The sequence below is a fragment of the Aotus nancymaae genome, unplaced genomic scaffold (assembly GCF_030222135.1).
Source record: "Aotus nancymaae isolate 86718 unplaced genomic scaffold, 86718_ANA_hifiasm-v0.15.2.pri h1tg000059l, whole genome shotgun sequence".
NCBI lineage: Eukaryota > Metazoa > Chordata > Mammalia > Primates > Aotidae > Aotus > Aotus nancymaae.
In genome coordinates, this window is record NW_026988473.1 from 34704415 (window position 1) to 34717655 (window position 13241).

At 34.7% G+C, this 13241-nt stretch overlaps 1 protein-coding gene across 2 annotated transcripts in view; it reads right to left on the bottom strand.

Annotated features, from left to right (window-relative positions):
• ANO3 (anoctamin 3) overlaps positions 1-13241 on the bottom strand; it is a 429363-nt gene that overhangs the window by 298920 nt on the left and 117202 nt on the right. For both annotated transcript variants that reach the window (XM_021665048.2, XM_064365095.1), the window contains one exon: positions 4425-4499. In XM_021665048.2, coding sequence (XP_021520723.2) covers positions 4425-4499 — 75 coding nt within the window. The remainder of the gene's footprint in view (positions 1-4424; positions 4500-13241) is intronic.

Here is a 13241-nt window from a genome sequence, read left to right on the forward strand (position 1 = left end):
AAGTGGAACTGAAAAGTCAATTCTTTCTAATTTTATCTCTAGTTCATTATACCTCTCCTGAAGTTGATTGTTAATTATATTTATTCTTCCCCAAGAGATAGGATGGACTGCCTACCTAATTCACCCACATGTTCTGCCTAGACCCTGAAAGCATTAGGTATTCTGAGCTTCAGATAAATCTCCCTCCAGCAACTTGCAGCAGAAACTTTCAGAGTGCTGAAGAAACAAGGTGGAGAGCAGAAGATTGGAAAAACTGAGGAGAATAAGGGGGAAATCATTGGAGTATAGAAAAAGAGGATGGACTCTGAGCTGCTCATCTGAAGTGGAGTTTTATGGACTGATAATTAGAGAGGAAATAATAGATAATACATAGATATTTTTGGACTGATAGAAAACAAGATAAATTGCTCTTCTTCTGAATGCCATACATAGATGTGATCATCTACATAATAGAGACCTACCTAGGATTTATGGAAAGAAACAAATATTACATGTAAAATAAAAACAATTATATTTACTCAAAAAATATTGAGATTAAACACAGCAATAACAGAATGTAACTTATAAACTACACATAACTATACAATGTTGAATGGCTTGATGATGATGGAGAAGGGTCTATGTTAATGAAGCATGATTTTCAGTTTGGGAGGTGATTAGATTACCCAGATAAAGTCTTTATATGTTGCTTCTTTGACTCACATTTACAGAACACCTCTCGTTGAAAATAGAAGAGAAAACCCATTAAGTCATTACTAATATGAGTTGGATTAATTTATAATTTATTTCACATATTTATTATGTTTCCTGAGCCCTGAGACCCTGGAGTCTCAAAGAGAAGAAGAACCAACATGTTTGCCCACCAGAGTGGGATGATGGCAAGATGCTCCAGACAGACTGAGTTCTGGAAACTAAAGAAACTAATATACAGAAGAAGACAAAGAAAGAAAAAGAAGGAGGGCTAACTTGCCTTTTTCACTGATAATACTAAAGTACTGCCTCACATTTCTCCACAGCATCCTTGCCAATTCATTTTTAGCCACAGGAATTTTGCTTGCTGCCCCATTTACAATGAAAAAGCAGTAATAAGTAGAATAACAGCAACTAATATTTAATGAGATTTTTAGTATACTAAGCACTTATCTCAATCATAATACTATCTTTATAAGATCAATAATGTTACCACAAATTTATAAATGAGGAAATTGGGAAACAGAGGAATCAAGTAACATACATAAAATCATGCAGCTGGAAAATGCATAACCAAGATTTCAACACAGATAATCTGACTTAAAAGTCCAAGAAGATGACTGCTGTGCAGTAATAGCTCAATAATGCCTCTTCTCCGCTGTCTTGTAAGAGGGAATATGTGACATGCTAGCAAGTGATTTCCATTTTAAGGCCTTGTACAAAGGCTACTCTCTTGATAAGGCCTTACTGAATTTGCCACGTTGAAATTAAACTATCTTTCAATTGTGGGCCTACAACATTGTATTTCTTTCTAGGAACAAGCATATATTGCCTTTTATTATAAGCACTTATTCATTTTTCTTCTACTGAACTTTTCATGTTAAGAAAAAACCCTGGCAGTCATGCTTGCTTTCTCTCTGTCTCTCTTTCCTTTTTATGTACTCTCTTTTTATTATATTATGAAAAATTTATTATAATATTTAATTTCATTTAAATATTAAGACTTTTGTTATAATGTAATCATAAAAATCATACATTTATATGGCATTTAACCAATTGTTTTGTAATTTAATCATTCTTCCAGTACTAACACATAATCTAAATGTGCGAACTATGTATTATCAACTGTGTTTTTCTAATAAAAATTACGAGACCCAAAGAAATCACGTTACTTGCTGAACCTAATTCAATATTGATCCTTCTAATTTTGAATCCAGTGTTCTTTTCAGAGTCTCTTAGTGTACTCTCACACCTAGCTCAGTGTCTGTGACAAAAAAGATTCACAACAATGGTGCAATAAATGAATGAATGATTGGACACATGTCCTAATAAAAGAAGACACTCTACTGAACATGTTTTGTACCAATATGCTAGGTACTCACCTTTTATCCAAGGAATAAAATGCCTGTGTGAAAACTGGAACTTTCTAGGTTGTCATATAAGAACAAAACAGTAATAGGAACCTCAACTGATTTGAAACAATGAAGATTAAAGTACACTTTCTCTGAAGAATTTGGAATTAATTTAAACAGAATTTCCAAAGCAAATGATAGAAAGTATATTTATTTGATATTTAATTATTTACCATTTTCAAGGAAATAAGATCTGTGCTAAAAGAAGAGAAGGCTTTTAATCAATTAAGAGAGAAATATGAACCAGTTCCCTAGAAAATTCACATGAATCTCCCCACAGTTAAAAATCTGGCTTAAATTAAGACAGAAAGACACATCAGAGTACAGGAGATACTTAGTGCTCTGCTGTACACAGAAGTCTTGGTCTTTCAATAAAACTAAGGACCTGTGTAAAACTGTGAATTGTTTTTGAAAAAATCAACTTAGAGCTGCTTATTAACTTATCCTTCTCCTCTTTAGTAATTTCTTCACCTACACACAGAAGCTGGGTGACCTATCATGTTAGCATACATTCTCTTGGACAAGTCTGGAAACAACCTAAAAATACTCCTTTCAAACAGTTCTAATTCTAAATTTCTTAGTCAGTGAGAATTTTGTATTTCACCAGTTTCAAGGCTTATGCCAATATCTGTGAATGATGAAGAACTCTGTTTCTTCAGGAGACAGATGTGGGTTCAAGTCCTGTTCAGGCCTTCATGAGGGCAGAAGTAGCTAGAACACTAGTTACTAGTTATTTCACATGTCTAGTTCTCATTCATCTAATCTTAGTAGTAGTACTGGCCTCAGAGTTGTTTGGAAAAGTCAATAAATCCACACAATAGACTTAGTCAATCAACCAAACACAGTGCCTGACACATAAGAATAATTTCATACATACCAATTTCTTTGAATATTCTTATTATCCTTAATGTTATCCCAGAATCTGCTTTTACTCACTTCATTGATTTCCCATTTCTCCTTTCTAATTTCAATTCCATAACCCACCTTTCTTTGGGTATGAAGAAACTTCTGATAACTACCTCCACATATTATTTAATATAAGAAAGCCATTTAGAGGCAAAGCAATGAGGGATAAAATAGTAAAATAAATAAATAAATAAATAATAGCAAAGTTTATGCCAGAGAAAATCTAGCTTATTAGTTGCTTAGAGGCATCCCAAGGTGGCTTTCACCCTGTGTATAGTAAGAGATTGATTCTCAGTTACCATCTCAGAAATCTGACTTTGGCAGAAGGAAGCAGAAAGTTTTCCTAAGGTGAAGTCATGGTAACCAAGTTCACAGAATATACTATAATACCAATATAATACTAATAAAATGACTCTTATGTCATGAAAAATAGAACTTATGTGGGAACTGGCAGTTATAGTATCTATGTAGCACATACATTTACAAAACACACATATTCACACTACACACACATGCTCACAGGCTAGAAAACAAGTTAAACCAAACATTTCTGCTGACTCCAGAATCAAGGCAAGTCAGTCATCTGATTTAAAAAGTTAATAGGATTAGGCTGTGCTAGTCCAATGTACTTATCTCAATTTGGTATTCAGGCAGAAGGAACTCTTTGACTAAGGTAAATTCTTTCATGAAAAATTTTCCAGCAAGTCTGGCCGATGTTTAACTCTGTTTTATGTGGTGTTGTGTGAATATCTGCCTTCTAAGTGATCAATTCTCTGTCTAACCCTGATAATGTAATTGATTAATTCAGTTAACTAATAACCAGTCAATTGGTTAACCAATATAATTGCTCTCCCTCAATAATTAGTCCTCAAAAAGAAGTTGACTGCTAAGTACATTTTGTATTTATTGAATTTCATCTATTATAGGTTGGTTTATTGCTAACTTTTCAAGGATTTTAGGGGTGTTTGCTATTTTATATATGTAGCTATGTGTGCATACATATAAAGATTATCATATAAAATCTACATTAAATACTTTAAGAGTATAATTATGTATATATCAAATGATTTATGTAAGGTCTTTTGCTGATTAATTTATTAATGCTTATTGAGATTGCAGTTATTTTGGAATGTAAATACTTTCTTAAATGGTGTAAATGTTTTTGTATGTGAGCTCTTGTATGAGACATTTATAAGTAAATGCATTTTTATTAGAATCTTAGGATAAAAATAAATTACATATGTGAATATGCTTTGCAAAGTGCATGATGAGTTAAATGTCACATATTGTAATTAATAACATGAGACTAAAATTGTGTTAAATTTTCATACCCCATAAAGGCTCTGGAGTTGCTACCACATTATACTGAAGAACAGAGTTGGTGGGAGCTCTTGAAACACCATCCTCAAGACTCACCTTCATTATATTTGCCTTTGGCAGCCCACACACTCTTCTCAAGCCCACAATGAGACAGGCACAACTTTTGCAGGCCTGTGAGAGAGAACAAAAGAGCAAAATAAAAATTGCTTAGAAACTCAGTGGACCAAAAAGAGAGTAGAAAATTATCATGGAAAAGGAAAGCTTTTCATGTTGACTATAGCTGCAGTAGAACTACTATCTGGTATAGGTCAAATCAGTTCTGAAGAAGTGTGTAGGAAGATACAATTTTCAGTAAATTGCATTAGAAACTAAGCAGGTGGGTAGGTTCTTTTCACTGTTATGCAAGCTGATTTAGCTGTCATCTTTGAAACAGCTCAGTATGGACAGATTTCCCAATTACATTTTCTTAGGGTGAGTAACACACTCTTCTAATATTCTGCCCACCCAAACTCGAAAGCTATACCTTTTCCTTGGCTCGCTCTGATCTTTTTTGTAGGCATGCTAAATCATCAGAATTCTTGAGCATAACTTGTCCTATCTAACCTCTGCTCAGCCTGTTGTCTGTGTGTAGAATGCCCTCTTTACCTAACAAGTCAATGGAAAATCTACTCTTATGATTCAGCTCTTAGAAAGACAACTTGTGACACCTCCACTTAGGAACAATCAATCCTCTTTAAAAAAAGCCTCTCTACAGAAATACATGCAAGCCTGAAATGATACCTAGTAAGACATAGTGGAGACTACATTCCCATCACTCTAACTATAAAAACTTGGGAGATTGTAAACTCTGACCTCAGTTTTTTTTCCTGCAAAATAGGAATAATAATAATTACCTTGGAAAGTTATTAAAAATTTGCACAGGTTATTTAGCTTTTGTGCGTGTTAAATCCATGGCATAGATCCTGGCTCATAGTAAGCATTCAGCAAGTGGTAGCAATCAACAACTTCTTCTGCCCATAAATAGAGTAATTCCTTTATTAGTATGCCTCCATCATTAGACAATCAGTTTCTTAATGGTAGATACTCTATCTTTGAATCCATTTCTGTATCCTTTTCCCTGTTCCCAAATGTTTAACTGCCTTGTATTTAGCAGGGGTTTGTTTTCATTTTAATAAAAGTTGTCTAAGCTTATTCAATTGATATGTGATATAGTTAACTTCATCTTTTAAGTAGCATGTCAATTGAATAAAGTTAGTTTTATGTAATAACAGAAAAAATTTTTCTGTAAAATATCTGTTTAAATACTTTTATAAGAGTATGGACTTGTTTGCCAGATAAATGAATAATGATGTATAGTCCACTTCATTGATAATAGTAGACTGCTTTTAAATTAGTGGAGTGCATTTTATACTAAGTTGTGTGAAATGCCTTTAAATATCAGTTTATGGAATATAAACTGAAATGAACCTCGAGGACTATCTAATCCAATCCATATTTCACAGATAAGGAAACTGAGACCCAGTTATCTGTAAGGGGCTTATTAGGAGATATGCAGCTTGGAAGTCACAGAGGAAACTTGAATTCAGGTCTCTTCATTGTTTTTTCTTGCCTAACACTTTTGTGTCTTTGCAGAAAGATATTTAGAGTTGCCAATTGTGCTATCAACATGATAAAACAGATAAAATGATTTTGAGGAGACCAAGACCAGATGTTCAGAAAAGCCATAATAATTTTGAACTAAATATCTTCAGGTAAAGATGGAAAGCAAGCTGAACTCCAAAAGTAGAAGGATTTGGGTAGACCAAAGAAATTACAAGGCAACTTCAGGTGTGAGAAATAATGAGTAAAAGTGTAAAATCAGAATAGGCAAAGACTTTGTGAGAGAAAGGAGACGAAAATGGAGTTAGAGAAGGTTGTTTACAGAAACCTAGACAAACAAATGCAGGAAAGGCATAATAATAAGAAAGCTGAAAACGTAGTACAATTCAATTATGTGATGGTGAACAAAACTAAATCATGTTGTCTTTTTCATTAAATTATTATTATTATCATTATTATTTTGTGTGATAGAGTTTCACTCTTGTCACCTAGGCTGAAGTGCAATGATGCAGTCTCGGCTCACTGCAACCTCTGCCTCCTGGATTCAAGCGATTCTCCTGCTTCAGCCTCCTGTGTAGCTGGGACTGCAGGCGTATGCCACCATGCCTGGCTGATTTTTGTAGTTTACATAGAGATGAGGTTTTACCATGTTGGCCAGGCTGGTCTCAAACACCTGACCTCAGATGATCCACCTGCCTCAACCTCCCAAAGTGCTGGGATTACAGGTGTAAGCTATGGCAACAGGCCCTTCATTAAATTATTAACTACATCTGGAGGACATTGAAAAAGAGACCCTATTTACTAAAGGTACATTTTGGGAAGATTAATCTGACATTTATGTTTAGAAGTTTGTAAAAAAGTCATTGTTTAAGGCCCCATAGATTATCCGGGAATTTTAAAAAGTAGACTGAAGCTTCAATAAAGGTTGTGGCAGTGTAAATAGAATATATGAGTAACATTACAAAAGAAACCTCAGAATTACACAATTGGATAAAAGGAAGAGAGACAGAGATAGAAGGAGATCATATTTCATGATAATATTTCATACTTAAAAGACCTGACACATGTTTCCATTGACAAAGTTAGGAATGCAGGGAGGAAGGTCATGCTGGTATGAGCTGTGATAGCCCCATTTCAGACATAGATTTTGGGGTCAATTTCTGTTTTTAGAAAATATATTTTATTTAGAGAAGGGTCTCACTCTGTCATTCAGGCTGGAGTGTGGTGGCACAATCAGGGATCACTGCAGCCTCAAACCCCAAGGCTCCAATGATCCTCCCACCTCAGCCTCCCAGGTAGCTGGGTCCACAGGCACACACCATTGAACCTGGCTAATTTTTTATTTTTGTAGAGATGAGGTCTCCCTATATTGCCCAGACTAGTCAGCCTCCCAAAGTGCTAAGATTACAGGTGTGAGCCACCACACCTGGCCTTGAGTTTGGGACAATTCAATCCATGCATTCAGGAGCCTTGGAGAGAGGTAAGGTTAGGAGATACAGACTAGGATATTATACAAAGTTGAAGGCTGAATCCATATAAGGATTAAGTTCTTGAAAGATAAGAATAGGAAGAATAAAGTGCCGGGAGCAAGACAGATTCTTAGCCTACACCTACAGCTGGCTGGCAGAAGAAAAAAGAGAAACCAATGAACAAATGAAGAGCTATCAATGGAATATTTGAAACAAAATAGATTTTCAACTCCATAATGAGAGAGCCCTACATACTAAATACATTTGAGGAGCTTGTTTACTAGATATACCTAAATCATTTTCAAGATGCTAGTTTCTATATCAGGATTTATATCTGGCCAAATAATTCAAATCTTGTATGAAAAATAAAGATAATTTAATAAAGAACCCTGAAAGTGGTTACATAAGACTAGTTCATCCTTAGAAACATAAAAGTGAATTAAATATTTCATTAAAGTATTGGTTTCTAAGAAAAATTCTCTCCAGACTACTTGTTGAATGTCAATTATCAAATTTGCTACTCCTGTGAAAACCCTCTTTTATCAGGATTTATGAGTAAGACAAACATTAGGTCTCTATTATGTCTCAGTGGAAAAACCCTAGGCTACTCTGATTAAAGTTCCTTAAATAAGTTAACAGATCTGGGTGCCCATATCATCAAAGGAGCTACAGGTCATCTTGAATGAGTTTTGGGAAGGAAGTCCAGCCAGTGTCAGAAGTTCTAAGAATGAAAAGCTAAGACTTTTCAACATTGCCTGAAGTCATACACTGGCTCAATGAATAATGACATCTAAATCAGATTGAATCATATATTATCAATGCTAAAAGACAACTTAACTTACAATAAATTGTCTTGATTAGGACCAAAGTATTTTACGTAGAATATTAGGGTGTTTTGGGGTTTTTATTTCCTTTTACTTTTTGCCTGGTGGAGAGCTAATGAATCAGTTCAGAATAAAAGAGATTCATAATCATCTAATTGGATAACTGTGAACGGAGTTCACTTTTTCTTTCTTTCTTTTTTTTTTTTTTTTTTTTTTTTTTTTTTTTTTTTTTTGAGATGGAGTCTCGTTCTGTCACCAGGCCGGAGTGCAGTAGCGCGATCTTGGCTCACTGCAACCTCTGCCGCCCAGGTTCAAGCAATTCTCTTGCCTCAGCCTCCTGAGTAGCTGGGACTACAGGCGCACACCACCATGCCCGGCCAATTTTTTTGTATTTTTAGTAGAGATGGGGTTTCACTATGTTGGCCAGGCTGGTCTCAAACTCTTGACCTCGTGATTCGTCCCCCTCAGTCTCCCAAACTGCTGGGATTACAGGCGTGAGCCACCGCCCCCGGTCGAGTTCACTTTTTCTTAATTTCCCTCTCTGTAAAATAAGAATATTGAACTGGATAATCTAAGGACCTTTCTCTTAAAAAAAAAATAGCAGTTTTCGGTCAGGTGCGGTGGCTCACGCCTGTAATCTCAGCACTTTGGGACGCCAAGGAGGGCAGATCTCGAGGTCAAGATCAAGACCATCTTGGCCAAAGTGGTGAAACTCCATCTCTACTAAAAATACAAAACTTAGCTGGGCGTGGTGGCAAGTGCCTGTAGTCCCAGCTGCACAGGAGGCCGAGACAGGAGAATAACTTGAACCTGAGAGGTGGAGATTGCAGAGAACTGAGATCACACCACTGCACTCCAGCCTGGTGACAGAGTGAGACTCTGTCTCAAAAAAAAAAAAAAAAAAACCCGTTTTCAAATCCTTTAATTGGGATGATGATATGTTTATTATCAAATCTTCTGCAACCTGGCTTTTCACAAAGTCATAATGCAGATAACATGAGTGTGGGATACATAATGTGGATATGGAAAGCATTACATGAAAACATTGGATTTAAGTGAAATAGATATTCTTTAAAAAGTAAATTTGTTTAAAGACAAATATAGGCCAGGTGTGGTGACTCATGCCCGTAATCCAGACACTTTGTAAGGCCGAGTCAGGAGGATTGCTTGAGCCCAAGTGTTTGAGACCAGCCTGGGCAGCAGAGTAAGATCCTATCTCTATAAAAACTAAACTAGAAAAATTAGCCAGGCCTGGTGTGGCAGGTGCTTGTAGCCGCTAGTTGGGAGACTGAGGTGGGAAGACTGTACAAGCCCAGGAAATTAAGGTCTCAGAGGGCTATCACCATGCCACTGCACTTCAGCCTGGGTGACTGGATGAGACTTTGTCTCAAAATAATAATAATAATAATAATAGTAATAAAAAGACAAATATAGATATAGTCTGTGAAAAAATAAATACAAAACTTTATGAAACATTAGAAGGTAAAAGTTCTGCTCCTAAGCAGGAACGCTTTTACAAGATAGAGAGAGAAGATTAACTGGTGGTTCGGCTCAAAGACATTAGTATGTACACATGTTTATGTATGTGTGTTGTGTGTGTGCCCTCATTAGATAGAAATTTAAATGTTGCATATAGAAAGTAGAGGTTTTTTGCAGCATTTATGAAATGACCACACAAACATAGTATTTGTTGTTCTTGTTTGGTTAGTTCCAACCGTGCAGCACTCTAACCCCAGCAACTCTAGGTCTCATCATAATATCTGACTATAGGTCTCAGTATATTATCTGACTATAATCCAATGATTTAATTAAAAGCTGTTTTTTTAATCCAATCTTAACAATTAAATACAAGAACTCAAAACAATTAGATTGACATATTTTTGACCTAAAGAGATCATTCTAGTAAAAGAGTGTAAAATCTTAATAACAATTAGAAAGTGAAAATGAAAATAAAATGTTATTTACTTACCCATCAGATTGCCAATATTTTTTAAACACTGCTAATAACCAGGATTGACAGTATGTGGAGAAATAGGTCTTGTCATACACTGTTGATAGGACTTTAAAACTGACCAGTCTTGGTTGGAGAGCAATTCTTGGTTGGTAGAAATTAAAAAACTTAAAATACATATTTACTCTAACTCAGTAATCTCACTTCTGGGACTCTCTCATCAGTATACATCCACAAAGCCAAAAAGACGGATTAACTAATGTTTGTTGCCATAGTATGTGTAACATTGAAAAATTGAACACAAATTCTAAGAAAACTTGTATAACACAATTTTATAATCTTACGGAGCTTTTTAAAAAATGAGGTGGTTCTATATGTACTGATATGGTGAGATATTATTATATATTCTTAAGTGAAAAAATGAGTTTTAAAATGGCTATACTATAACTCATTTGCAATCTCCCCTATTGTATTTATTTATCTATATTAGATAAATGGGAAAGAATAAGGGTAAGTTACATAAATTGTAACTGTGGTTACCTGTGTAGAGTGGCTTTGAGAGGTAATTTTTTTTAAATGTTAAATAAGTGTTTGCAATTTGAGAAAATAACATTTAAATAATAAATACTTTAACATGAATTTAATGGGTAAAAAGGCAATTAGTACTCTTCACTAGGGCCTAATTATATTACATATAAATCCTCAATGCTAAAGCATTATGTAGAGGGCAATCTACATTTGCCATTGCTGTACGTACTTAACATATTATTTAAAGAGTGATAAGTTGAAGTCACTTAAAAAACCTAAAAATAAGCTTGATCTATTTCAAAAGATAATTGTAAATATGAAAATATTAAATTATGTACATATGAAAAATATTAATCCTTACTAGTAATCAAAGAAAATGAATCAAAATGAGAATATGATACCATTCAATCAACATATTATAAAAGCCAAAATGAATATTATTTGATATTAATGATGGTTTGATCACAAGAAATTTACAAAAATAATTTCAACTTTTATTTTAGATTCAAATGGTACATTTGTATTATATGGGTATATTGCATGATGCTGAGGTTTGGGATATAGATCTCATTACCCAGGTAGTGAGCATAGTACTGAACAGGCAGTTTTTTCAGCCCACATCTTCCTCCCTCTCTCTCCTTTCTAATAGTTCCTAGTGTCTATTGTTTCCATCTTTATGTCCTTATGTGCTTGATACTTAGCTCTTACTTATAAATGAGAACACACAGTACGTGGTTTTCTGTTTCTGCATTAGGTTCGCTCAGGATAATGGCATCCAGCTGCATCTTTGTTGCCTCAAAGGGCATGATTTCATTCCTTTTATGGCTGAGTAGTATTGTATGGTGTATATATACCAGTTTTTTGAACCAATCCACCATTGAGGGGTACCTAGGTTGATCTCATGTAATTTCTATTGTGAATAGCGCTGTGAAGAACATACAAGTGCATATATCTTTTTGGCAGTGCAATTTATTTTCCTCTGGCTATGTGCCCAGTAATGGGATAGCTGGGTCAAATGGTGGTTCTGTTTTAAGTCCTTTGAGAAATCTCCAAACTGCTTTCCACAGTGACTGAACTAATTTACATTTCCACCAGCAGTGTGTAAGTGTTCCCTTTTCTCTGAAGCCTCACTAGCATTTGTTACTGTTTTATTTTTTAATTATAATCATTCTGACTGGTGCAAGATGGTACTTCATTGTGGTTTTGACTTGCATTTCCCTGACTGTTAGTGATGTTGAGGATTTTTTCATGTTTGTTGGCTTCTTTTGAAAAATGTCTGTTCATTTCCTTTGCCCATTTTTAATTGGGTTATTTGTTTTTTGCTTAATGGTTTAAGTTACTAGGAAATTTTATATATTGCCAGTGGTAATAGTTTTTGCATGATGGTGTCATAATTTCTAAATACATATATATGTCCAGACAAAAGCTGAAAGTATATTACAGAATATTAAAAGTGCTAATTTTCAAATAATAAGGTATAAGACTTATTTTCCTCTCTGTGCACTTTCAACACATCCCAGTATTTGTGCATTTGTACTTTGTTATTTATATGTTTTATATAATGATAAATATATAAATAATTCGAAGGTAATACTTTTTTAAGGCCTTTAGTTTCTTCATTGAAATAATCAGAGGCATTCTTCTGACTTTTGTCATTTTTCTTAAATAAACTCTCATGTACTAACCACTTTTTATGAATGAGCTATTCTCCTCACTTCTCCAGAGAACCAGATAAAATTCAGTTTATGTATAAAAAATTATATGAGACAGATACCACATGATGACTGGAAGACTGGCTGAATCTTGGCAGGTACCTTCACAGTCTCTGCCCAGTACCTGGAGCTTGGGAGGGCTGAATCACCAGTATCTCCCCTACTTTGCAATTTGTGATATTAATAACTTTCTATCTTTTTTACCATGACTACTCTTCTAAAACATGCAGGCTTATCTATATGATAGGGCTTAGAAATGAAAATGTAAAGGTCTGTCTCACTCTCACTTTGGGCCTACTTGTCTTTTGAGATTACATCAATGGGGATGGGGACAAAACAGTCTGTTCTATAAGATAATTAAAGGTTTTTGTAACAATAGGGATAAAAGAAATAAGACAGTTTGTCATATAAGGCATTTAAGGGTTTTTACAACTGTAGGTATGTAAGAATCTTTTACCTGAACTTATCATTCATTTTTCTTTCTCTAGCTTTCTTTTTCTTTCTTATCTCTCAATTCCTCCACTCCCCTACATAACATAAAATGTTTATAGAATAGCAGAGCTGGAATAAATATTAGATCCTCCATGCTACTTTTAAGAATTGTAATCCTTGGAGTACTTGAGTCCTTTGCAGCTATCTCAAGGAAACCTAAAACAGTAGAAAGGTGTTTTGTGAGTGGCCAACTGGATGCATCAGCTCTTGTTTAAATAAAAGTGATTCACTTTCACTTATGCTGCTATTTTAAAATTACTTTAACTGTGTATCTGTCCCATTTTTCTTATTTAACAAGCTGAGAAACTAGAGACTCAGAAAGCTCAATTACCTAACCA